The sequence below is a fragment of the Labrus mixtus genome, chromosome 3 (assembly GCF_963584025.1).
Source record: "Labrus mixtus chromosome 3, fLabMix1.1, whole genome shotgun sequence".
In the NCBI taxonomy this organism is placed as follows: domain Eukaryota; kingdom Metazoa; phylum Chordata; class Actinopteri; order Labriformes; family Labridae; genus Labrus; species Labrus mixtus.
In genome coordinates this window covers 23,239,284-23,267,273 of record NC_083614.1, presented here as the reverse complement: position 1 = coordinate 23,267,273, position 27,990 = coordinate 23,239,284, and the positions used below count along the sequence as shown (strand labels likewise).

The following is a 27,990-nucleotide window of genomic DNA, read 5'->3' as shown; positions in this document are numbered from 1 at the left end:
AGGAAAGTCGTGAGGTTCTTTAAATGAGGAGCCCAAAATGTTAATTTAACTGAGCAACTGAGAACGCTTCTTCTTTTAATGGGACAATAATACTAATTCCCCGTTTACGTGTCCATTGTTGACAGATCAATTGTTTACCCTTTGTCTACAGTTTTACCCGACTGCTAGTAGCCTACGTATAAGTTCCACTTTGTTGTTGTTGCAGGCAAGATAAGATAATATATATTATAAGGTATTTCTCCTCCTTTTAAGTGTGTTCACATACAGTCCAATTAGTTTTGTTTGATTTGCACTGTGTGTCTACAAATCATAAACAATGTTAGAAAGAATTGTGATAGGCCTAATGATGTCACTAAAGATTATATAAGCAGGAAAAGATGTATTTTTATCGTGACACCAGGTATTTTGATTGGGTGAAGAACAATAATGAGTTCCTAACAGTTAACCCTTTGTTCACTCTAGTAAAGTGAACAAAGTGAAAATAAGAACGACAACATACTTCTTTGTTTTCCGAATTTCAGGTTTTTGAGGTTTTTGCTACTTTGCACAAGGTGTGTGGCTTTAGTTCACCAACAGCAAGAAAGTCACCTCTCACCTTCGTAAACAAGCCTGGGGGGAGCAGAGGAAAGTCGTGAGGTTCTTTAAATGAGGAGCCCAAAATATTAATTTAACTGAGCAACTGAGAACGCTTCTTCAGAGGAAAGTTGAAAGCCATCGAAATTAGTCAGGCATAGGCCTACATGTATATTCCATAACATGCAATGTTTGTAGTGTCTACTGAACCAGCAAAGCAGCTGACAGTAATGAATGAGGAAACACGTGGGTGTCATTTTGTGCCAATTTTCAATGAAAAGACCAAATTATGCTGTATTGTACAGTATGGATTTCTCCCAGTAAACTTTTACCTTGTGTTGACATCTTGAATCTAAAAATCTCAGTATGATACAGAATAAAGGAGCATTCAGTGAGTCGAAATATAATTGAATAGTAGCCTACGGAAAGCAAAAAAAATGTCGAAGTCAAGTCAGTCATTTTCATTTAGCCTACTGTACTTTGAACTGATTGAAAAAGAGAAATACTGAGGTGGACACAAAGACGTATGCATGGAGAGATCGATGGATGGATGACGCTCTGTTAGGAGGCACCGCCCAGCCAGCAGCCTGGACAGCAGACCTCCGGGTACAGAGTCATGCTGCTGCTGTTTCTGCTGCTGCTGTTTACTTAAGTCGGACGACAGGATTTATCTCCTTTGAACGGTAAGTACTCTATTCATCAGTTATAAAAGCCTAATTTAAACTAAAGTGGTCGTCCAAGTATCGCGCTTCTTTCCGGGAAGTTTAAAGAGTATCCTGGAGGGAGTTTCCCTTTACAAATAACGGTCAATATTAGATCAGATAAACCGGACTCTTCGTATTAGGCTACGTAGAGGCTTAGTTAATAGTGCATTTAATTGAACAAAATGCAAACACGTGATAGGCTACATGAATATTAAAAACAGACAAATGAAAAGTTAAACAACAGACATTTAAAGACGTCTATTTTCTTTAAAAAAAACAACAACAACAATAATAGGCTAATCTCGCCTAAATTTTAAAAATTTACATTTATTCAATCACGAGGTGAACAGACCAAAAAGTTTGGACATTTGTCTTCGCCTTCTTCGACAGAGCAAGAAAAAGTCCAAAAACAGACCAAACTAGATAAATAAAGTTGAAGTTTGTTCAATTGGGCGTTTTTATGAAAAGACAGACTTGAAGTTACTTTTTTCCACCGTCACAGACGCTCTCACATCATGCAAAAAAAAATAAAAAATAGATGTGATTACAATAATATCAAATACATGGATCTTATCTCCAATATCACTTCAAGATCGAAGCTCAGACATGTACATTTAAGAATGGTTATTCTAGCTGAAAATAGTCTACACAATGCTGTGGTCGGATGTTTTGTTTGAGTTCAATTCCACTTAAATTACCATTTTCTTTCAATTCAATTGAAATTCTATTCAATGCAATATATTATTTGAAAAAATTACTCCGGTGTCATTGTGTATTCCCCCTAATAGTGTTTTATTGTTGTCAGTAAATAATTGATGCATGATAAAGTTAGCAGCGTTGTAATGCTCTAGCTGTTCAAGAGGTACTTTTAATAGTTACAGCATTGTTAATGCATGCTCTTTTTGCAAGGTAGACTGCAAGGTAACTGCTGTAATAAGCTGTGAGATGAATGTTAAAGAATGTAGCAGAGTGGAAGTAAAAAGTAGCAGAAAGTTTCACAAGTAGTACTTAGTAGTAGTTAGTTATAGTTCCTGAATTAGTGGACTTTGTAATGTTCCACCACAGCCTTTTCATGTAGATAATAATTGAAGATGTATTGTGGTGATCACTTTCAACCCCCTTTGTCTTGAAGTGAACAACAGGTTTAACGAGTCTCAAACTGTTGAGTGTTTGAACTTGTGGCTTTTAAGGGCTAAAATAAGATTCATCATGGGTGTTCAAGGTCTTGCTTTGGCGTCTTTCAGCCGGTGACGGCAAGAGTCTGTTATGTGGAATTTTTGTGTGATCTGTTAATGATTTGCCAAAGAATATAATCCACCTGCTGAACCATTGTAGTACAAATGGTCAGTGAATAAAGAGACCTCAGGCCCTCCCAGCACGCTCGTAGATATTGAATCAGTAAGTTGTGTGATCTGCTGCATGACTTCCTCATACTGAGAAACAGAATGACGCTATAGTTCAGGCGGGTCATTACTGTAAATGTCACTGGGAGCTGTAGAGCTGCCAGTCTTTTTTATATTTTTCTAATGAGCATATCGTTTATTCTAGTGACTTCATATCTGACATCATGTACGTCAAATATTCCACCCGTTTTGAGACATGACAACGTTGGATCTCTTGCCACCAAACACCCCGAGTAATAGCACATGTGAGGACTCTGCAGGCCGATGCCAGGCCACCTCATGTCTACTCACACTCATTGGCGTCTGCTTGTTGTTTAGGGCAGTGAGGGCGAATGTGGGAATGCTTTTATTTATTGGCATCATCCTTTGAGACTCATTAGATTTGAGCAACTCCCTAAGGTTTTTGGTAGAGGAAAGTCTCCACCTCCTATTCTCTATTAGAGGCCAGCTAAAAACTTTTCTTTCAACTTACTGTCTCACTGTGTACTCTGATATAACCCATTGTTTGTCTAATTCTTTGTCCCAGTTTAATCATATTGAAGTTAAAACATGGCAAGGCAAATAACTAATAAAAAGGAATAGGGAAAATAATGAAGACTCCTTCTATGAAATATGAAGCATATCAACTTGTAGACTCTATCATAAATCAGATGTTTTTTCACTCCTTTGCACGGATACAAGTTTAACAAGAAGGGAAACCAAATACCAATGCGGAAACAAACAGCCAAGAAACTGACACATCGAGGCCGGCTTTTATAAGCACCTGACTCTGGAAAAGAAAGTATTGAGTGTGTTTGATTTTCTGTTCCCTTAATTCCAGGGATGATAAAGTTTAGTGAACGCTGTCCTCTTTTCCTGCAGGCTGGTAATGGCTTATTCATAATATGAGAAGTAAGGAAATCAGCTTTCCAGTGTTTAAATACCAATCCCCTTTAAGATGTTTTTGTCAAAGAGCTTCAATTTAATTTCTTCTCCTTGTTTTACGGTCTTGCAAAGCCTTCACATTTGTACTTAATCTGGAGGGACAGCTGCACTGAGCTGGGTGTGATCTGCTAAGATAAGCATGTTGTGGTGTATGCACAGGAAGCATGTCTGATGCAGCGTTGCTATGCTCCTGACATCACAATATAGTATCTGCAGTAGCTTTGCTTTGATCGTGTCCATAAAAAAAACAAATGTTAACTTTGTTTCTATCTAAATATCATTGTATTTACACAGTTGTAGTTTGGATACAGGCCGTTTTTGACTCATTTTTTCGTCAGTGACATGGTGTACTGATACACATTGAAAGTGTAGTGAAAGATTTGATATTAGTATTACCTCAATATATCTTTCCCCTGATTTTACAGACAGTTTTTAACAGCGCTCTGCTCACCCACAAAACGCTCAAGCCTCCCATTTTCCAGTTGCCTCACAATGCAGCAACAAACACGTGACTTCTCAGGTCCACTATAGTGTGGACCAAATGTTACAATGCGTCAAGACTGCTCATCTGAGAAAAATGTTGTATCTGTGTCAAATTTCATTCTGTCCAAAACACGAATTAACTTTATGCTAAAACAAGATCAATAATGACTAGAAAAACAATACTTCCTTGGGTTACAATAGGGTCCTACGCACTTGTCAGTGCTTCGGGCCCTAAATATGCATTGTGTGTATTATGTGTGTATTATGTGCATTATTGTACATTGTGGGGCGGCTGTGGCTCAGTTGGTAGAGTCATCGCCTCTCAACCGGAAGGTCAAGGGTTCGATCCCCAGCTGAGCAACATGTCCAATGAGTCCATGGGCAAGACACTCAACCCTGCTGCTTCAGCACATGTATGAATGGATTGTACTTACTCTCTGATGTACCTCGCTTTGGATAAAAGCATCTGCTAAGTGAATTGTAACATTATCGAAGGTAAACTCAGTATTAAGTGGTTTGGCTGACAGCAGCAGCTCTGTGACAACGCCTCAGCTGACACTCTGCGGGTGTGGTCAGTGTGATAGTTAAGATGTGTGTGATGTGTGGAACAAATTGCCTTCCTACACACCAAGCAAGAACAAAGCAACTGGTCTGTCAATTTTACGTCGATTGTTCCATCTTTTAGTTTTGGTTCCAAAGAAAACTGTCTTTGTCTCCCCCCCTTTTAAACTAATTTAGCGGTTGCAGGTCTGATATCTTTAAACTTGTTTAAATGTAGGTTAATTATTGGTTTTGTGTTGTACTAAAGTGTTTTAATATAAAATGTCTTTTGTTTCATCACTGCAGACTTTCGAGGATGAGACACATCAGAGTAAGAACTTTCTTGCTGGCGATAGCTCTTGGTCTTTTGGTCCTCCATCTCTGTAAAGATTTTATAGATCTCAAAAGCATCCGCCTGCATAACGATGTGAGAGAGGATGACAGTCAAAGAAGACAACCCATCACAAAGTACTCCTATGTCTTCAACTGGCCAGGATGCCAACAAAATAAGTCAGCTGCCAATGTCACCGGCTTCAGCTCTCTTCCTGGAAGCATCCAAGACTTTCTTTACTATCAACACTGTCGCCATTTCCCCATGCTGCTGGACCTTCCTGGCAAATGTGGAGGAGCTGACAATTCAGCAGATGTTTTCCTTCTGCTAGTCATTAAAAGCTCTCCTGGGAACTATGACCGCAGGGAGGTGCTACGCAAAACCTGGGCTAAAGAGAGGACACACAATGGTGCGCGCATTCGAAGGATCTTCATCTCAGGAACCACGGCCTCTGGTTTTGAGAAAGAGAGACTCAACAAACTTCTGGAGCTGGAGCAACAAGAGTACAGTGATATTCTCCAGTGGGACTTTAGTGACACGTTTTACAACCTCACCTTGAAGCAGATACTTTTCCTGGAATGGATGGAAAGAAGCTGTCCAAATGCTCGCTTCTTGCTAAACGGTGATGATGATGTTTTTGTCAACACAGACAACATGGTCGAGTATCTTCAAAGCCTCAAAGACAATGATGGAAGCAAGCACCTTTTCACTGGCCATCTGATCCAGAATGTGGGTCCCATTAGATCAGCAGCAAGCAAATATTATATCCCAGTGCAGGTACAGAAGTCAGACTCATATCCACCCTACTGTGGTGGTGGGGGCTTCCTCCTGTCTGGCTATACAGCTTTGGTGATTTACAAAATGTCCCACTCCATTTCTATTCTTCCCATTGATGATGTTTACATGGGAATGTGTCTCGCAAAAGCAGGACTTGGTCCGTCTTCCCATATGGGTGTGAAGACAGCAGGACTGCACATTCCCTCCAGCACATTAGATGGATATGATCCATGCTACTATAAAGACGTTTTGCTGGTACACAGATTCCTTTCAGCTCACTTGTATCTTATGTGGCACAGAATACACGACCCCAGTCTGAACTGTGGTCCTTACAAGAATACGCTTTAGAACCACCTAACTTGTACTTATAGTTGTCAAGAGTCTTCGTTCCTGCTGGTCTGATCTTCAGCCTATCATGAGGACTGATTTAGGAACACTGTCTGGCCTAAAACGTGGGCTTACTCCAATTGATTTGATGAGAAATGTGCCAGACCCGAACAATAAATGGAGGGAATGCCATACTTCACTGTCGGCTTCATCTGAGCAAAAAACATCATTTATTATTTATGGCCAATTTGTAAGCTGTCCTGGCTCTTTGATGGATGGATGTCTTTAAATTTTTCTTGCCTTTATGAGCTGTTGAGAAAAAACAGCAACCTTAGAGCTTTTTTTTGTCAAACGATCTTTTCTTCTTTCATTCTATAAAAACATTGTTTAGTAGCTTTTAGGCTTGAAAAGACAAACAATATGCACAAATCATGCAAGTTCCTAAAAGGCCCTGATTGATTGTGAGCAACCTTTTAAAAGAACATTCCCAGCCCACACCACATCTGCACAGTTAGGATAAGTACACAGGGCTTTGGACTGACACTCAAAAGTTTGGAGGATGGCGTCCTCTTTTGCCTTTTGGGAAGTAAAATATACCAGAGCAAAAGTGTCACTCAATAATGAGCTGCAGACACTAACACGTCAAGCTAACATACTTGCTGACAGTACCCATTAAAAAAAAAAGATATAGATTTTGTCTTGTCAATTTGCCTCGATTATCATTAAAAACAGAATATGTCCCACCAAGACCAATTTTATACACAGACGTAGCCAATGGGGGACAGGAAATCAAGAAAGGTGACTTTGTTTTTATGTAAAAAAATAAAAAAATAAATAAAAAAGGGACATATCACAGCTAACTGTGATAAGAAGAAAGACGAAAGAAAACAAGGATTACTTAATTCATTGACTTTTAAGCATTGAGCATGGTTCAACTTTTGAGGGAATATATTTTATTTATAAGTTGGAATAATGGTAATTGTTTCTGCATAAGGAAGGTAAGGTCTGCTGTAACCTCAGGGTAATGTTGGTCAGAGTACTATTGTGAGGTCCTGAAACACCTGTACACCTGTACTGTGCAACCAAGAATGAGAAGTGTATGTGTCACCAGTGGGGTAGGGCCTTAAGTTGTTTGTTTTCGGTAGACAAATAGCCTTGCCAATCAAATCTGTGCATGGACTTCACCCTTACGTATTCTTGTATCTATTGTGTGGGAGTGAGATTGTATTGTGTTGTATCAAGGTTTGGGTATTGATCCATGAAACAACCTGTATATATATTCTGCGTTAAAGCAAACTTGCACACAGAAACAAACCAATACCCATCTCTAAAGAGCCAATACTGAGTTGTGCCTACATTTTACTGGAACATCATTTAAATATATCATCAGGGTTTGATTAGAAGAATGACATTATGTTACTTTTTGGCTGAGGGTTTGTAAATTTACAGTTTTCTCTAATTTAAGGACTTTTTCACTATAGCCTTTATTTATGTTAAACATATCGTTCAGAAGGAAACTAATTAATGTTTTTGTGTATAGTGCCTCTCAGACAGAAACCACTGTGAGTAAAGCAAAAAAAAAAAAAAAGATGCTTTTAAGGAGTGAAAGTGTTTATGTACAGTCATGATCAGGTGGTTGTTGTAATCGTTGGAAATTTTGGTTCTTTTATCTGAGTGAATATAGAAATGTCTGGATCTGCCTTATTTTCATGCTGCTAAGATAATTTTTTCTCCATTGTTTTATTTTTATAATGAGAGCATTGAGATTAAATTTTGTACGGTATATAATAAAGACCTTTATGTTTTCACAAATAAATGATTTTCATATCATGTTTTCTTATTGTGGACTTTTTTCAGGACCCTATCGGACAAATATTTGAGGTATAGGTCGGGATATTTTCCTTCTAAAAATACATTCGGCTGTGTGAGTAGAATCAAAAAGACACATTTCTATATTTCCCCTAAAGTCAACAAACAGATCAGCAGAACACATACACGAATGATGTGCGATGAGATGTGTACCTGTATGTTAGTTTACATACTGTATGTATGTACATTTACACATCTATGTGACAGCCCTGTGCACAGCTGTACACATTCCAACACCAATAAGTTACTTTTTGCACATGATCTCAAATGAAAAAAAAAAAAGAGTGGGCACAAAGGTTAATAACACAGGGCCCCTTCGCTCTACACTGCTAACCTGTAAGAAATTAATCCTGTAATAGTAATCCTGCACCAAGCTGCTTCATCACAGAACCAGCGCTCTGACCAGTCCATGCATAGTTATAATGTAATGAGCTTCCACAGACTTCAACTCTTGGTACTCCCATCTCTGGTTATAGCCTCATATAACCATATAAATTAACCCTGTTTGAGTTGCTGACATAATTGCTGAGTTCAGAGTTGTGATATGGGTGATGTTTGTACAAGACACTGGGTGAATTCCTAGTTAGAGAAAAACCTCCTCCATCTTGCTGATTAGGTGAAACATTAAATAACAGTTACTACATTCCCAAATGTCTGTATAAGTTATTGCCTAATGTGGCTGGGGTGTAATCACAAAGAGTGTTTGTAGACCATCTCTACTATTTTTTTGCTCATGTTTGGTTAACTGTCTTTTATTCTGATAGCTCCCTCACTAGTCTAAAAGTTTCCCTGGTGATGTCAACAGTATGGGGAAATATTTCAACTGCACTAGTTAATGTGTTGTTGCCCCTTCTTGCAGAGGCCTGGAACTATCAAGTGGTCGGATTTGTTTGAAAGTGAAATATTTAATATAAAGGGAACAACATCTGTCAGTGATTAGATAAGCCATCATGTTGTGTTATGCCTGCTGAATAATTTTGTCTCCTGATGATATTGTTTTCATTTGATATCCTCTTAATGTTTCTTAATAGTGTTGGGGTGCGTTCGAATTGTCCCTCCTATCTCCTTTCACTATCCACTTTACCTTAACCCCGCGAAAACGTCATGAGGTCAAGGAAAGGTGTTAGGAGAATTCATAAAGGACTTAGGGAAAGGCGATCTCGTTGCTCTGACAATCCGCATTTTCCACTAGGCGACGTCATTAAATGCGACGGGCCGGCGGAGGTTAATGACGTAAGTCCGCCGTGTTGAAACTACAATGTTCCGAAAATGGACTACAAAAAACGCATCTAAAAAACTTTCCCCTGTGCCTTCTTACCGGTGAAATAATCCTAATCACCACAAGGTTGGGATTGAAATAAAAGCAATATGGACTACCAGGCTACAAGTAAGAAAAGTGAAACCATCACCTTCCTGTCCACTCATAAATCAACATCAACATAAATATGATTGTAAGAAATTAATTGTTACATTAATGATGAAAGATATAAGATATAACCTACACATAATATTTTAAGCATACAAATGTACAACTGCACAAAGCATTCTTAAGTGAATTAAATATGTTGAATAAAACATCATCTGTGTCACTTTACGATCATCGTTCATTTACGTGAACGGTCGGATGCGGCCGCAAGGAATTGTGGGGCGGCATATCTCATCTCCTTTCGTAAAGGATGGTCCAGTGTATCCTATGCTAAAGGAGGTTATAAAGGAAGCACTGACCCACCTTTCCTTAACTTTTAGAGAATTCGAACGACTCTTATCATGGTCGCCACTTAAATGCTTCCGGGGTTAAGTGTAAAGTGGATAGTGAAAGGAGATAGGAGGGACAATTCGAACGCACCCTTGGATTTGAGGGCAAACGGTATCTCTGGAAGAGAGTGGGGATTTGGGGAGCCATCTACTGGACAAACAATGTAACTGCAGCCCTTAATAACCACATTTAAACATGTAAAACTAATATACAAGTTAATTCAGGCCATTTGCTATGTACCATTTTAGATCCCGTTTAATGAAAGATTCCTCTCTGTAATTCCAAATTCAACGTTCAGTTTTATTTTCATCTGCCAACACAAGCTTTGCCAAAGTTGGTACGGTTGGTTGACTTAATTGATGTCTCGGGTTTCTATGATTTCTTGATCTGAAAACCAATCATTAGGAAAGTTCTATACTTATACATTTTTTCTTATCTTGTGTCACCACACACAAATAACATGTTTATTCCTCTTGCCTCACTCCACCTTGTCCACCAGGTGACATAGGACTTATAGGAGTTATAGTTATTATTCATCCCCAAAATGAAATGTTCCAACTACATCTGCTTTTAGTTCAGTACAACAGTTAATCTGTCGTTCCTAAGAGGGGGCGGTCCTATAAAGGCACTCTTTCTTGCGCCTCACTGAGGTTGCTATAGGAATCAAGTCAATGCAGAGTCAGGTGTGTTTGTGGCTGATTGGCCTTGATTAAGCTCAGGTGTGAGGAGCTTACTTATTCTTGGAGTCTAGTACTCTGTGCTGACTCATTATCTCACCTTCAGAGGTAGTGAGAGGATGTTAAGTGGGTTCTCTTGTGCTGGGGAGCACTACATGTATAACATAGTTATTAAACAAAAATGCAAAAGGCAAATAACAACTTACAAGACAAGGAGCCACAAGGAAACAAACACAGGTAGGAAGACATCTGACAACAAGAGGGAAGGAACACTGAGACTAAAAACACAGGGGTAGAAAGGACAAAATAAATCAGGAAATCACAATTAAGCAACAACAAGGAATGAACAAACTAAAAAGTAAATCATCACACCATCCCTTTGGGATAACTTTAAGACACCCCCAGGGTGTCACACCAGCGTCATACTGTACTTCCCCTTTTGCCTGACAGAAACAAAGACGCTTATTTCTACACACCGGAAATGCTGGAAGAGGTTTTCAAATTAGCAGATTATTCATCCCCAAAATTAAATGTGAAAACAACATTATCTTTAAAGATCCCATATTATACTCATTTTTAACAAGTCTCAGAGGTCCCCAAAACATTTTAGATGTGTAATTTGAAACCTCTGGAAAAAAATCAAGATCTCTAAATACTGTCTTACCTGGGGGATTGTTCAAACCACACCATGAAAATAAACAACAATAAACTATATTCACTCAAAAAACCTTAAAAGGTGTCTGACAAAAACACATAACAAAACACATCTCCTGTCTGCACTCCTGACCTTGAATATGATCAAGGCCACTATCTCAACCCTATCAACCAGAGCTTTGATCATTACACATGTTGTGCTTATGCCATTTAAAATCTCTGGATTGATAATTTAACATTGCCATCAAATGTACTTTGGAAAAAAAAAAAAACCTCACACAATGGACCCTCTAGGAGTTATAAACATTTTGTCATTGCGGATTGTCCTCAAACTCCCATTAGTGCTCCAGTGAGTTCCGGAAAGCGAGCACAGATGCTTCTTTTGTTTGAATTTTATTTTTCCAATGTCTATTTTAGTGAGATTTAGCAAGGAGGCATTGGTGACATTTAACGACGAGTGAGACGTCTTCTGTCTTTGCTTCTCCTGTCCTTTACATGCATGCTGTATGTTCTAATGAACAAGCTCCTCCTCTCATTTAAAAGACTAACAACACTCATTGCGAAACTTTGCCATAAGATGTTTAAGCAAAAGCTCTATTGGCAGTAAATCACTGCCTGACGTGCAGCAGCTTTGCTCTAGTAATGCGACAAAATTGACAGCTTAGAAACAAGCTGTACAACAACAATATTATCCGAGTCTTCATCACGGAAAATATTCTATTTGTTTTGGACACCACATAGTTATTTAGTTTCAATGTCGCACTTCCTTGACAGCATGCTTTATTAAACAATGGGCACACTGTATTGTGACACCGTAAAGAATTTCATGAACGTCAAACATGTGGTTTCTTTGGTGAATGAAACACATTGTGTCAAAACACAAAGTTGCAACGTCAGTATGAGATAACATCTTTTGATCTGCCCCCAAAAAATTGTCTCTGCAAGCCCCTCTAGAGGCTGCCAAATCCATGTTTCTCTTGAGTAGCCTTTTTTGGTATACGCTCTGCTGACCATAGGAACCGCGACTGTTCAAATGTGCTCTGTAAAAACCCTGTACATCATCTTTCCCTCTACAGTCCATCATTCACACAAATGTCATATAACCAGCTGTGAACTGTGGCCTAACTCAAACATGTATCGTCCATAAAATCAAAATGGATGCGTTAGAAAAAAGAAATCACCCCCGTACAGTGCGTGCCCGTATGGACAATAACTGATCATTCCTATATTTTGTTTTTTGAACCAGGCTGTAAACATGTTCAGTTCTACTGTAAAACAGGCTTTATTTAATCTCTGGACGAGGAAGACATGTTGGACAACTCAAAGTGAAAGAAAACAAAGGAGTTCATGCTATTTAAAAAATAGTTGGCAACATTTAATTGACCAGCTTTTAGCACTTTTTACAATCTGACTTTATTTACCCATGAAAAATTTGAGTTTAATCAAAGTTCTTGACCAAAGTGACCAGGCAACAGATTTACAAAGTTGATCCTTGCACCCTTATAAAAATAGTATCCATCACAGTCTGTCAGCTGATTGAGTACATCCAAGTTTATTCAAATTGGATGTTCCTTAGTGGCATTACTGTCTGATTTAATTGGACTGACCAGTTGCTTCTGATTTCAGATTGTTATTGTGATAATGATGTTGACTATGATGTAATGATGATTGTGATGATGTTGTGGATTATGCTTCACATTCTCTGCACTTTGTAAAACTTCAGTACAAAGTCAGCTTATTTATGATTTAGACCAATAAAAGGAGCTTTCATAAAATTGCTTGATTTATAAAAAGGAGGGATGTTTGACAAATTAAAAAATACATCAAATTTTTAATTACCACAATGCACTCAGATAGGAGGGGAAATACAAGACATCTTTACAAAATAAAAATAAAAAAATCATTTCTGCAGTTTGTTTAACTGAAGAAAACCCCCTGCTGTGCCCAGCACAGTGTACCTACATCATCTCTCTAACAGTATTTCTATTCATTTCTGTTGTGGTTTGAGGAATGAGTTATTGATAAATACATTACAGTTTTATTATGTTTGACAGTAGAGTTGTAAGCAGCGATATGGATATTTTCTCTTCAGCATTTGCCTGAACATTTCTTTAGTAATTTTTAAATATAATTTCTGAATCACCTCAAGGGAAGTTTAGGTTATTGAGAGACATGCTAGTCACCCCTGAGTTGTTTTGGTTTCGGTCCCAACAGGTTGCCAACCCAAGTCTCTACAAACTGAGCAACTGTCGTTCAATAATAACATTCAAACATTAAAATTAGACAATAGACTTTAAGAACCTGTCTAGCAAGTTATCAGAAATAATTCACCTGACACCATGGAGAGTAGCATTCTGAAGAAATTACTTGATACTAACGTTTATATTTCTTCTGCCTCATACATGTTTTCTGTGCTTTTACGTGACAGAATGTCTACAGTATAAGCTTCAAAATCATTCTGGGCAACAGATATTAGCTTTAATAAGTAACCAAACAGCATGCTCTTGCTTCTGTATGTGTTCACATCACACGTGTGCACTATCCTCAGTTTACAATCTCAGGCCGGTCACAAGGCACAAAGTGAGCTTTACCTGATCGTTTTTGGAAGAAGGCTTAAGAGACTTGTACCCAACATTGCAGAAATTCTATTACTAGTATGTACATGTCTATATTCTGTGTTTTCCTCTGCTGTGAGTGTGATACCAGAGTGAAGTAAGTTTAAGGATATTGTATTTTTTCATGATGCTCTGAAACACATGCTCAGCTGAGGTGTGCAGCAAGACGCCGTGTCAGCCTTTAGGATTCTCTCTTTCGTCTTGCATGATGGTTTCAATATGGTTTCCCAGGCTGGAGAAACAGGGACGCTCAGCAAAGTCGTACGCCCAGCACTCCATCATCAGACTGTACACCTGGTGTCACAGCAGGGAAAATATGATCAGCTTGATCAGCTATGATCAGATCGATTTTTTTTTTTTTTTTTACCTGGACAGCAATATCAAAGAACTGTTTGGATTGAACTGGTTGGCTTTAGTTTGACAGTGGCAGTGAGTTGTTTAATGAGTTAAAGGACAAAATAAGATGACATTATGACAGTATCGCAGCATATTTGTTAGGGATTTGTGAATGCAGAAATGTAGAAATTAAAACACCTTTTAATTTAGTCGTTATCAAGATGAGAGTCTTTTGAAAAGCTTTCTGTATTCCAAGATGAAACCACCTAACGTGAACATACCTTGGTTGGACAGTTTGGCGGAGCCGGCAGCCTCCAGTTGTTCTTCAGAATATTTGCCAGATGCATTGAAATGGATGGACCCTGCACGTTGTATCCAATCTCCTGCATACACAGCTAAAAGGGGCAAGTCATTATGGTGTTGCAGTCGGATTAAACACTCTTTGATCATGAAACGAATGAATCACAGTGCATGCATGGATGTACCAATGGTAAACCTTACTTTTTTTGGGTTGGAGTTCATGTCACAGTAGTTGAAAATCTCATGGAGAACGACTCCAAAACTCCAGACATCTGACTTGTGGGAGAATTTTAAGTCATTGATGGCCTCTGGAGCGTACCTGCATTAGATGAGCAGTGTTTGGTCAGACTGACCGCCAAAACTGAACAAGAAGTCATCTTTATTTAAAAGATGGCTCTGGATCATAACTACATGGTACTCTGTTATGTCTGAGCTGCTGAGAATGACACAGAAACCTTTTATTAAACACTATTAACACTACCTGCGGAGTATTTTAGTTTTTAAACATGAGGAAAGGTACCAGAAAATGGGGCTCTCTCCAGGCTGCGTGACACGGTAGTACTCCTTGTCGAAAGGAATAATCTTGCTCAGCCCGAAATCTGCGATTTTCACCAGCGACTCACTGGCCACAAGAATATTTCTGGCTGCCAGGTCTCGGTGCACATAGCGCAGGCTTTGCAGACACTCCATTCCCTGGGACAATTACAAACAGAAGAAACAGAAGAAAATGTAATACACTCTCACCGTTTGTCTATTAACCTTTGACTTTGCTGCTCAATCAATTAGTTTCATAGACATACTTAGAAAGAAAGTTGAGTTATTGATCCAGAAGGTGAAATACAGGATACTACGACGGAGGATTAGGGCCACGGTAAAAAAATAAAATAAATAAAAGATTAAAGTCTTAAATTTACAAGTAAAAATAATCTTGTAAATTAACGAGTTTGAGACCAGCCTGTGCGAAAATGATGAAAGTAGACCTCTTAAAATCTTTAAAGAATAAAAGAATAAAGTTGTTATTTTAGTCTATATCAGAAGAGCAGCAGCATCCTGTTCTCAAATGACAAACATGGAGCATCTTGTCCTAAAGGTTTCACTAATAAGGAAATAGGCGACTTCCTTGTGTAGTCGGTAAAAACAGTTCAAGAGAAGTTTTCATTTCAACTTCCAAGACCTTGTTTATCTGTAAAATGATGAACAGGACACAAACTGGCTCTGAACATGAGATACTTTAACAAGGCAGACCGATAACAGACACAAATAGTTGTGTTGGGGCTTTACTTGTGCAGATATGAAACTACACATGCTTTTGGCACATCATCATCTTCACATTGTCATAAAATATCAGCACCCTGAAAAGATACTGCAAGAAACTGTGGCTTTTCTGAAGAAAGAACCACACTGACTTTGAGGAAGTTGTCTGCAGAGGAAAATACTTTAAGAGTTCTACATCATCATTTTGAGCAGGCAGGACTCGAACTTGTTAATATACGAGATTTTCTGCAGGATGTGCGTCACAATGTTCATTAGGAAGTTGACTCTGAAGTTACATTTAAACAAAACAAATTACAGTCATTAAAGATGATGTTTAATTAGAATCCACTCATTTACAGACATTTTAAGAGAGCTTATTCAAACATTTAGCTTCTTTTTGAATGTTTTGAGAGCAACCTTTTGCTTTAGCTCATACATTCTACTCTTACCTTACAGATCTGAGAAGCAAAAAGCAGCATCCGCCTGGTATTGACATTGTGTCGGTTATTCTCCAAGTAGTGAATGAGGCTGCCACAGGGCAGGTACTCCATCACCAGACTCATGCTCAGCCGACCTTTGAAGAGGCAAACGTTCAAAATAAGGAGGAGAAGAAGTGACTAAACACTGTCTACAATTGAACTGAAGACTGAAACTGTTTTTTGTACAACATGCTCTATGTTTGCAGTGATTGCTTTTATTACCCGTGCTGTAGCAGATCCCTCTGTATTTGACTATGTAGTCGCAGTGAAAAACACTGAGGGTGTTGACCTCTTTCTTGAAGTCCTCCAACGTCGACTGTTTGTTGGGCTGCAGTTTCTTCACGGCCACAAACTCGCCTGTGTTATCACCCAGCGGGTCATAACGGCAAAGTTCAACGATGCCAAAGTTTCCCTTGAAAAATTTGAAGTCAATTAGTTGTCAATCATATCCCCTAAAAAAAGTTAAACACAGCAGTGATTAAGCTCACTGGGACCCCCCTTTTGGGGGAGTTGTTTGAGGATTTGAATCAGCAAAGTTTTTCATCACTGTAAAAATTCAAATTGCAAAAATGGGCTGGGATGGCTCTCATTTTAAAATGTTATATTAATGGCAGGTCTATAGTTGGAATTGAACCCGCAGGTGGACTGATCTTTAATTTATGCCGTGAGCACTCTATCAGGTGAGCCAGCGGGGTACCTCACTTTGAAAACCTAAATCATAAGATCACAAACATGACCTAAAGGTGTTTGCATTAGGTGTGGTCTGTTGAGTGTTGAGTGCAGACTTACTTTTCCCAGATTGGAGATGAAGCGTAGGTGTCTCTCTTCAAACAATGTCTGGTCATGTTGATTTGGACTGAGTGCTTTCCACACAGGACTCTGTGTGACGGGCTCCGAGGCGTGTAGGATCACGTAGTCTGAGGTGAAACAAAAACACCTTATTTTAGTTTATTACCTAATGTAGCTGTGGTTTAAAACACAAGACCGTTTGAGAAATATCTTCAGGGTCACACAGAAGTTCAAGGAAGAATATTAAATTGTACTTTAATTTGTTGGGGTTTTTTTTTTGCTAATGAAGGTCTTCTCTTCTGCTCATACTATTGTTACTTCACAAGAACCTTTTAAGGAGCTGAATGGAAACTTCAGCAGGCAGGTGAAATAAATACAATGAAAAATCACAAAAGATAAGTTAATCATTCAATTAATAGATCTATTTATTTCAAGTTTCAGTGTCAGTGTATAAATTCAGTTTCCCTTTTTTACCTGAGTGTTTTATTTTCTGGCAGTATGACTATGAGCTGAGCAGTGATGCACATCTTTACCTGAGGTGATCAGGCTGTTGAGCTGACGGATAATACTGCGACAGGAAGGCCTGAAGGCCGCCTGGTAGTCCATACATTGAGCGATCAACTCAGCGAGCTCTGTCCACTGGGAGGGAGGCAGCTGCTGGAGGTTCTCATAAAACTGAAGCTTCTGCACCAAACAAAACAGAACAGTCGCTCGCATCATTCACTTTATCTTAGCTTTATACTAGATATTATTTTATTTTCATGCACTTGTGATTTCTGTCTTTTTGTTTGTTTGCCTTCTGATTACAACATGTTTTTATATCTCTTTGCTGCTCTTGTTCTGTAAATGTGTAAGTAGTGTTTTCTGATGAAAAACTTATGTCTGCTGTCTGTCAGCCAAACACGTCACTCAAGAAGCTTTTTTAGAAGCAAGCTGTAAATGATCAGATCTGTGGCAGTGGTTACCAAGACGTTAAAAAATACAATCTACAGTGCTGTAGAAAAAAGGCTAATCGATCTGATGGTCTTGTTGGCTTCTGTGGGTCATGTACAGTCATCACTATTCATTACAGTCTGTTTCATCATCAGATAAAAACTCCTCACAGGGTCTTTGTTGGCTAAAACCTTTTAATTTTACCCTTCATTTTTTCATCTTTTGATGAATTTCAGTCTTAAGGATCTGGACAGCAGCACGTGGGTAACTTAACCGCTTTTAAGTATCAAACTTGTTGATGCATCCTAAATTTGACGTCAAAAAACATTTTTCAACTGCTCCTTTTGTGTTTATTTCTCAAGACAAACAGAAAACAAATGTAAGTCTTAGTAATATCCTAAACATAACCCAAACAATGTATATTTTTTGTGTTTTCCTTAAACTCGCTTTTGCTAGCTGATTAAAATCCTCTTGTTTGAGACTCAGTGTTTAAATCTGGAAATTGAAATATTCCCTTCAGATTGCAGTTGAAAATCTTTGATGAATGCGTTTGATTCAATAAACACTTAGCACCCCTGAACCATAGTAGAGAAGTTACAGTGCATATGAAGTCATTTGGACTCATTTTGAACTTGTTTAATGGACAGTTAGATAACAACCTTTCACCCTGACAGAGCAGCATTCGGTGCCCGTTTCTTTTTTTATCCTAAGAAAAAAAATAGAAAGTACCAGATTCAAGTCCCAGCCCTGCAGGTGGTTGTTCCCACTGTTGAAGATTTCCCACACAGTGGTGCCAAAGCTCCACTTATCACTCTCCAGAGTCAGGTTGTTTGGAGCCTCCAGCACCTCAGGGGCCACCCAGGGGATTCTGTCCAGGATCACTAAAGCAGCGCACACAGAGATGAATATCCACTAAAGTAAATGAGTGAGTTATGATCAGTAACATGTAACCTATTTTAAAAAGTGTTACAATTTAAGATTGAGATTTAAGATTTAATTTTTATTGATCCCCGCAAGGGGAAATTTCTGTTTTTACACTCTGTAAGTCATGCAACACACACATGCACAAACAGGATCCTATGGACATGCACTAATGGAGAGATGTCACAGTGACAGAGCCGCCCACAGTGGGCGCTCCTGAGCTGGTGGTGGGGAGGGGGTTTGGTGCCTTGCTCAAGGGCACCTCGGCAGTGCTCAGGAGGTGATCTGGCACCTCTCCAGCTACCAGACCAACTTCCAAATTTTGGTCCGCACCGGGACTTGAACCTCCGGTTCCCAACCTAAGTCCCTACAGACTGAGCTACTGCCGCCCTCAGGGCAATGTTACACATTATATGTCTCCATCTTTATACTTCTTTTTGGATCCATAACCATCAATCATCATTGGTCATCAATCAGTTATCCCTCCTTCTGTTTCCTGACTGATAGATTCAATATTTCATATAAATGGACCTGTTGGTGTTCAACATGGATACAGGTGGACTGGTCATGCTTTGATTTACCATTTCTGCCCAGCATGGTCATGCTGATGCCTGGGTCACTTAGCTTGATGAAAGGAGGGCTTCCTTGTGCTGGGTCACCTTCTCTGGCCAGCAGCAGATTTTTTGCACAGATGTTTCCATGAACGATGTTCTTTTCTTCCTAAAAGACCACTTTAGGTTAAAGTCACCTCATTATAGGCTGCCACACCGGGCTACAGTCCAGATCAAACTGAGCATAAACAAAAATGAATTTTCTTTTTTGTCTTTTTCAATTGTAAATGATTTGCACAGCAACCACTTTAACTTTTATTATAGCAGTACTAATAGTAATATTTTATGGTCTTATGTCATGACATACAAACACACACAGGAAAAAAGATTCACTGAGTTTAAGCAGCCGATTGTGTAGACTGCCCTTTTTTCATCGCCTCCGTAAGTTGTGTTAATGCTCATCCTCAAAGTTGATCTTACCAGAAAGTTGAGGACAGACGCCAGTTGTTTTGCTACGTCAAGTTTCCAGCTCACTGACACAGATCTCCCTCTCTTCAAGTAGAGGTCAAGAGCCCCGTGCTCGACAAACTCCTGTACCATGATGTCTGTAAGGCACAGCAGGGATTGTTTCTACAGCCGTTCTTCAAAAAAACACCAAGTACAAATTCTTGATCACGGACAACAGACAGAGACGGGGTCACTTGAGGATTTAAGCTGAAGATATTCTTATTGTGAAGAAAATGATTTAATGGTTTATTCATTCTATCATTTAGCTTCACAAGTTTGTTTGCTGTTGTGAAGAATAGGGAAGTGATTTGTAGCTGAGCAGAAGAGGTACAGCTACATTTACACAGATCAACTTACTCTGAGCATTACAAAATAAAAAAAAAGGGAAAACATAGTTGCCTCTTGAATCTGAACTCACTTTTTGCTCCATAAACACTAACACCATATACAAGGAGGAGGTGTTTGTGTGAAATCTGGCTCATTAAGCTGGCAGCCTCAAAGAATGACTGACAAGGGGAAACAAGAAGAAAACAAAAAAAGGTCTTAGATTAATCAATAATCTGCAATAACATCAAAACATTCTGAACATTTTAAACTGAAAACACCTACTTCCCAGCAGTTTTTGTGAACGGCATTGAGCTCTTTGAGGAAAACATCTGTCACATGTTTCTCCCCATCTCGGATGTCAGTTTTGTAGCCCTTGTAAATCCGAGTGAAGGATCCCTGTCCAAGGCTCTCTTCCTAAGAGGTAAAGAAAACCATCATCCTGAATTATATTTTACACCTGAAGTACCCTTAGTCTGATTTTAATATCATAGCGATAGCAGTACTGGCAGTTTTTCTGGCATACCACTAGTCAATGGTTGTGGGATCAGTGGGAGCAATAGTGTTCGATAGTAACGCAGAAGATTTGAAAACAATAGTCATACAAATGTTGATAGCAAAAATGGTAGAAGACAAGTGTTGACATTGATATTTGTGGATTTTGATTCACAATCAAAAGTCTTGCTCAGCTGGAGTCATGTTTCCATTCTCACCCATTTCAAGTCTTCATATTTTATCATCTGGAACTGGATATGACTGAATTTGTTTCTCTCCAGAGTTGGAGATCCTTGAGCCTCCACAGAGCTGCTGCTCCGTATGATGATCAGATTTGTGAGCTCTGGAGGAACAGCAGAATAGTCAATGTTAAAAATTCTTTAAAAGCTAAAAATACAAAGGCACATTTCTCAATAAGAGCAAAAAAATAAACGTTGAATTATTACACAAGCTAAGATCGAGCTAGGTTAGGTCTGTCAATAGATACATGCAGTACAATGTGCTTTTGTTGCCTTAATTTACAAGAATGTAAATGGAGTCTTGAAATGGGACACTTGCATGAATTAAAACATAAATACTCTTAATATTAGTTGGTTTGTTAGAGATCTGCTCATAATACTTGATTAAGTCACCCTGCCTCCACATAACGAAATATGCCACAATGTGTGCCATCTTGTGAAAATGAGTACAAAAGACATGCAATACATACAAATACAGAAATAGAGACTTGAAGTAAAGGAAAAACAAAAAGCAGCATACACAGCTATAATGCACCTTGACATTTAATCTATAACTATGCATTAGAAGGCCTCCTGAAGAGTAGAGCCCCTTGTTCCCCTTACATAGGAGTCAAGCTTTTTGGTATTTTTCTTCAATTTGTTCCCCAAATGTATCCAACTGATACCATTGGTTTAAAAGACTTTATCACCTAGTTTACGTATCTATGACTTTGGGAAACACACCTTTGGGTCGAGGTGGACAGCAGTGGCTCAGTTTGACAGGTACGTCAGCCAATAGCAGCATGTTGTGTTGGTAATAGCCGGTGAGCTCTTTCAAGCTGGAAAAGTTTTTCTGAACACCAGGGAGACTGTAGTGCTCATTCTCAATGATAAGACAGTCTTTGTAGTCAAGTCCAAGTGGAGTCTGCATGAATAAAAATGTTCAAATTTTCACAAAACAGAAGATTGTTGAGACAACAGTATTCAGTAAAGTTCATAGGAAATATCCACAAACTTTGATATGTGCAAACGTTGTGATTACAACAATATGAGTGTCAAGGAAATTATTTTTGCACATATTTGAGTAAGCTGATATTTCTCTTAAGATTGTCTTTGTTCAGACTCAATGTTCAGCATAACAACTGCATCATCTGCATAGAAAGAAACTTTCATGATATAAATGATAGAGACATTAGATGTTGTTGCTATCACAAAGAGGAGCATATACCTGTAAAGGCATGACTAGCAGATTAGTCATATATGCAACATTTTATTTTGCTCTCAAAGGAACTTTTACCTGAACACAAACAGTCATGAAGAAGTTGTTGTAGTTCTTGGGACTCTGCCGAAGAAGGAACAAACCACCTTTAGCTCCTGACTTTTTCATCTTATTGACTGCAAACTCTGATCTGTTTGAATAAGATAAGAGAGGGATATTAAAAAATTATGCATCGGCAAGTAAAATGTATTCAATATAGATTATGATGACTAACGTGATTGGGCCATGACAGTGGTTTTTGAGCCTCTCTAGAATACTTGGAGGAGCAATGTCCTGACAGAAGTAGTGGCTGGAGTCTGTGGTCAGTCTGAAGTAGCCATCAACAAGTGAAACAAATGAAAGTGCTTCCTTGAGACACTGAAATATGGCTTCCTATTGGGCAAAGCAATAACAAATAGACCTGAATCATTGAATCCACTCAAAACAGAAAAAAATAAAAATAATAAACTTTAATAAAATGATGTGGAAAAATTTCTTTACCAAACATCTGTCATCTTTGCGAGTTATGATCACCATGCTCTTGTCTTGGGGGACTTGATCCTGGCTTAACCTTGTTACACTAACGTCGATGATTTCTTTGAAATCACAGAAGGTCTGCCACTGCCAAAAAAGAAAGGCTGATTATTCAACATCTCAACATCTGAAGGGTTTTGTTTATATAATTACTTTCAAAATGGGCTATATGGATCTAATAGATCAAGACTAAATCTAAAAAACTGACATGGAATTTACAAGTTCTTACCTCAGCAGAGTCCAGATGACTACTGTCACTGATCTGAATTCCAGTTTCCCCTGTGACCCGCACAAGAGAGAAATTCGGCTTTGACTGGGAGGACGAAGGATTAACTTGGAAGATTTCGCTTCCCAAAGAATGCTCGATGCCAGCCAGTTCGATCAGGTACTTGAGCTTCAAGCTGCACTCATCGACTGAGCAGCTGCCAATCTTCCTTAAGTAATGCTTCAAGGTGTTTCGGATTCGATATCGATCAAGGCGGTTTCGTTTCTGGATGTCCTGGCGATGCAGCTTAGGGAGGCATGATTTGTAGCTAAAAGATTAAAGACATTAGCTGTTATGACTGCTAGATGTTACACTCACCCATTCACAAACACATTCACAAATTGAGGCTGCTATGTTACCAACTGCTCAACAGTAATATTGTATTTACACACTATTTCTATTTACATACACATACTATGCAGTGGGAGCCACTTGGAGTTCAGTATCCTGTCAAAGGAGACTTTGACATTCAATTGCAGGAGATGGGAATTGAGCCATCAACCCCCGATTCAGAGACATCTAACTCAACTCCACTGAGCCACAGTTCACCGCAAAGTAACTGAACAAAATTAACTCTTAACAGCTGAGGCTGGGTTTTGAAATATGATCCAAACATAACTACCTGACAGTCTTGCAGAGATCTTTAACACTCTGATGGCGCTCTTCAGCCATCCTCCACAAGTCCAGCACCGCAAGGCCAAGGCATTTCTCCTGAGCACTCAAAGGTGGAGAGACTCCTGCCTCACTAGCAATGAAGTCACTTCGCAACTACATGTGAAAAGAAATGTGTTGGACATAATAGTTAACATATTGTCAATGAATGTAACTATTTCTGGCATTTAATTGTTGGACAATTGCTTAGGCCTACTTAACAAATAATTAACATTTTGAAGCACAGCATGACATTGAATTATAGAGCTGTAATACAACGAGAATGTTAAGAGAAAACTGCATGTTGAGTTATGCCAAGACTTAATTTACATCAAAAATGTGTCAAAACTTTTCAAAGATTCCCTGTAAATTGACCGTTCTTTGTTTGTTATAGCAGGTCAGGAAATGCTTTGAATAACTACAAAATATTGGTGATATATATCCAACACCATTCCACAGATACTGATAAAAAATATGCATTTTGCTTACTGAAAATACAATAGGATATGTAGTAGTTATAGATCTTATTATGTGAATAAAAAAACCTGAGCAAAGAGGTAATCGATGACACTGCAGTCCAGCACTGGACTGACTCTGTCTCTGGTCAGACTGTAGCGGTATGATGATCTTGCTCCTTGTCCAAACCAATTTCCAAAGGAAAACCTGCATTAAAAAAATAAGTGTCATACTCAACAAAAGACTTAACAAGATGACAAAACAAAATTGACTTCTTTGCACGCCGGTAGCATAGTGGTTAGTGCCCGTGCCCCATGTACGGAGGCTATAGTCCTCCAAGTGAGCAGCCCAGGTTCAAACCCGACTCTATCCATTGTCCTGTCACTACAAAAAAAAGCTACAAAATAAATCTAAAAAAAACAAAACTTCTTTGCATATTTTGTTTTTTCCCCCTCTAAAAATATTCTACATGGCTTCCTACATTCAATGAGTTGTTGACTGAAAGCAGTTTTGTCTTACCTGACTCTAAAGTTGACTTGTACGTTTTCTTCTATGCTGAACATGTGTGATGGAGGATACCAAAATGAGAGATCAGCTGATGCCAACCCAAAAAGGCTTTGATACACCGGTAAGATTCCTGGGGTAAGAGATCAAATACATCATTATTAATGGCTTTATTTCAGAAGGGACATGGTTATTAATCAACATTATGTTTGCTAGATGTTGTTTGGCATATTAGAATTAAATGTACAGTAGGACAATATGTACAATAGTGAAAAAAACAACTTACTGAATATGATTAAATAAGGAGAGCAGATATATGAAGTAATCATATGATACTGTTACAGTCACCATGGGTAAGTACAGAAACTACATGGTGCTGACATTGTTGGTTCTCAATAAACCATTTCTTAACACTATATCTAAATGAATGGTAGGATGGTGACTCTCTCATAAATTGTGGCTCTGTATTCCACTGATGTGTTGCTCCAAAAGAAAAGACACCCTTGCTAAATGTGGGATTGTGCTTCCTCTCCTAGCTGCACCTGTAGTGGTTCTGTTTATGGTCGTTTTGGAGTTGATAAAGCCAGACAGAGGAGGGGGAGCTTAGCCATGAAGAGTAATGTAAACTATAGACCGACATTTTGGGATCTAATGAGGTTTCCACAGCTTAACAGACTGTACTTCTTTAGGATATGGCAACGATGCTAACTGGATGGTTTCTCGTCCGAAGTTTTGAGTGCTTGCTTTGTATAATGATTCCAGTGGTTTTAGGGCTGTAGAGTGTGGATTAGATCGACCTATCTGACAGTAGATGATGTGAGACAGAATCAATGAGTGTAAGTATATCTATAAAAGTGTTTCAGATAAACTTTAAGTTTTGCCAAACAGAACTTAACTTTTTGGAGCCAAAGTTTGAGTCAAATGAAACTCCTAACAATTTTTTATTCTGGCACAAATAGTAGTCTTTGTCCTCAGATCAGAATGTTTTGCTCAACATCCACACTGTAACCTGTAGTGAAAGCACGAGGTGAAGGATATCACGACTGCTCCAGCATTCATCTTTAGACGCACCTGCACATTTACAAACACATACTTTTTTACGTTCCTTCAGTTAGACTCTTCACTTGCCAAATTAATCTTACCACATTTTTTGCCTGCTTGGATGCAGACACTTTCAGCAGAGATTTGGCCGGATGAAATGTGAATTGTCGTTTGGTCTTTTGTGGCTGGGAAGAAGTAGAGGTGCACTTGTAGACTGGGAGCAGTGCTAGAACTGGACCTCTGGCTGCCTCCCCGGTCTCTGATCACCAGGGGTGCAGACTCCTCTTCACTGAGATCCATGAGAGCCTCTGAGGACCAAAACAATAGATTTAAACGTTCTATGTATCTCACAGATTCAGTATGAGTTTTAATTGAATCCTAATTTTGCCATGAAGAGTTAAGGTAACTATAACTATGACTTGCTCACTTAACCCACCTGCACTCACTTATAAAAGGATAAATGAGTCATAGTGTTGTTTCCCCACCACAACTCAACAGAAACTCTAAAAATAATTCTATTTAATAAAGACTCAAACTCCAGCAGAAAGTGTTCAGGCTGTATTTTACAACCTTAACAGCAGCTCAGTCTCATGTCATTCTGGCTCACAAATGTACTTGAGGAGAAACCCCACCATGACTCTGAGTGATGTTTTGAAATGTCAAATTTAGACTTGGGGAATTCCTGTTATCTTCAATAAAATGCCCACCATCTTCTGCGGTATATGAATCAGGAACACTGTGAGCTTAATACTTAATGGTGGGTAATCATACATGACATTTAACCATTTTTCCATCAAGGTTTCTGAAACACTTTGTTCATCTAGATAGAAACACAGAGCTGCTAACTTTCACCTTGTAATGGATCGTTCATAACAACATTTAAAATAGTAATATAACTTTACTTGGTCACCACAGGAAGTCTTGTTCGTGACCTATGAAACCTGACTACAAGTATTGAAGGAGCCATGACATGGACAAACACACGTTTCCACATGAAATAAAATGGACATATCTCAATACAACATAAATGCTTTACATCGACAGACTTGTGAGCTTCAGATTCATAACATAAGAAATTTGATGAATTAGTTTTACCTTTATATTTAAACGGCATAAATCCTCATCTCAAAGGTTAGATCATTTGGGTGTTTCTTCTCTAGACTTCGGAGTCTCTGCTCTCTGTCTGTCTCTGTGTGTGTGTGTGTGTGTGTGTGTGTGTGTGAGAGAGACAGGAAGTATGATAGTGCTTCCTATTTACAGAAACAGATGCAACACGATCAACTTTTTTTCAAACAATTTTCATCTCTCTCACTGAACTGAAACAGTTATGTATACATTAGAAAATGATGTGTTCACCTAAATTCTGAACTTTTGAGTTATCATTGCAATCTTAATATCGGGTTGTACATTTAGCTTCTCACAAATGTACACATTTCTGTTGAAAAGAAAAAACAGCTTTGTCATCAAATGCTACATATTGACCTGGAGGAAGTATTAACCTGACCTGCTTAACATATACCTGGACATGGGACATGAAAAACACCTTTCATTTGTTTTACTTTATTCCTTCAGACACCAGGTAAGGAACATGTCTGACTCTCAATCTTCCACTGTTTAAAATGTAAAATGTTAGGACCTGCATGTCCTGCATGTTTGAGATTGTAAGGATTTGTGTGTTAAAAGAAAAGGCTGAATGATCCTCTTCAAAAGTCTCTCTCGAATGAAGTCAGTTCAGGCCTGTGCATGAATCTACATCTGATATTACAGGAACTGAGAACAAGCTGAAAACTGTGGTTTCCATGTACAGCAGGAAGGTTAGCAGTTTCCTGTTTAAGCTTCTACAAACTGCAAAGAGATCAATAAACCATGTTTGTTTGCTAAAACCTTTTAGTTATGTATTTATTTATTTAAAATAGGCACAGTGCACATTAATGAACATAAACATGTAAATATGCCAGATTATAGCCATATAGGATATTTTAGTCCCTTTGCAGGTTGGTGGTAAATGTATACAAGTTTATACAAACACAATGACAATCAAAAACCAAACAACAAGTAATGACCAAACAACAAGATAAACTGTACATTATTTGACAAAGACACAGATATATACAAGCATAAAAAGTGGCCATGCGATGTCGTTCATAACCAACTGGGATAAAGTGACCTTCAGGGTTAGAGTGCAGGAAGTGCTTCAAGTTCCTGCTACGGGAGGTGTAAAGTGCTGAAGTATTAAAGAGCAAAAGTGTTTGATTATTGAACATGATTATGAGGTACAGCTGTAGATTGCACATTTGCCCTGGAGCCTGTAACTTGATCATGCTGCTGTTATTGCACATAGCCCTATCCCATATGGTTTTTTGTTTTTGTTTGTGTTTTTCCTCTTCGTAATTTTCTTTTTTTTTTTATATTTCAATATTATTATTCAAGGTACAAATTAAATGACAATTTGGGGGAAATAAAGTTAAGTCAGGCCACTAAAGGCATCATACCACCCGAAATCTCAAATTTCATTTGCAATTTTGTGTGTGTGAATGTGGT

The 27,990-nt window shown here is 38.5% G+C and overlaps 2 protein-coding genes across 2 annotated transcripts; one reads left to right on the top strand and one right to left on the bottom strand.

Moving 5' to 3' along the window:
* The first annotated feature begins 1,143 nt into the window (after window positions 1-1,143).
* LOC132966730 (N-acetyllactosaminide beta-1,3-N-acetylglucosaminyltransferase 3-like) lies at window positions 1,144-7,892 on the top strand. The gene is made up of 2 exons (XM_061033869.1): window positions 1,144-1,256; window positions 4,934-7,892. The coding sequence occupies exon 2, from the start codon at window positions 4,944-4,946 to the stop codon at window positions 6,081-6,083; it is 1,140 nt and encodes a 379-aa protein (XP_060889852.1). The 5' UTR covers window positions 1,144-1,256; window positions 4,934-4,943; the 3' UTR covers window positions 6,084-7,892.
* A 5,658-nt stretch (window positions 7,893-13,550) lies between these two features.
* Window positions 13,551-26,680, bottom strand: jak3 (Janus kinase 3 (a protein tyrosine kinase, leukocyte)). The gene is made up of 24 exons (XM_061033846.1): window positions 26,545-26,680; window positions 25,551-25,757; window positions 24,424-24,541; window positions 23,994-24,111; window positions 23,420-23,565; window positions 22,762-23,065; window positions 22,500-22,619; window positions 22,234-22,391; window positions 22,038-22,149; window positions 21,485-21,665; window positions 20,741-20,865; window positions 20,313-20,444; window positions 20,122-20,209; window positions 19,677-19,801; window positions 19,227-19,365; window positions 18,454-18,605; window positions 17,330-17,475; window positions 16,792-16,924; window positions 16,225-16,414; window positions 15,973-16,097; window positions 14,790-14,962; window positions 14,471-14,588; window positions 14,251-14,364; window positions 13,551-13,927 (listed from the first exon to the last, which is right to left on the bottom strand). Exons 1-24 carry the CDS (start codon window positions 26,561-26,563, stop codon window positions 13,808-13,810), a joined length of 3,363 nt encoding a protein of 1,120 aa, XP_060889829.1. The 5' UTR covers window positions 26,564-26,680; the 3' UTR covers window positions 13,551-13,807.
* Between the last annotated feature and the right edge of the window lie 1,310 nt (window positions 26,681-27,990).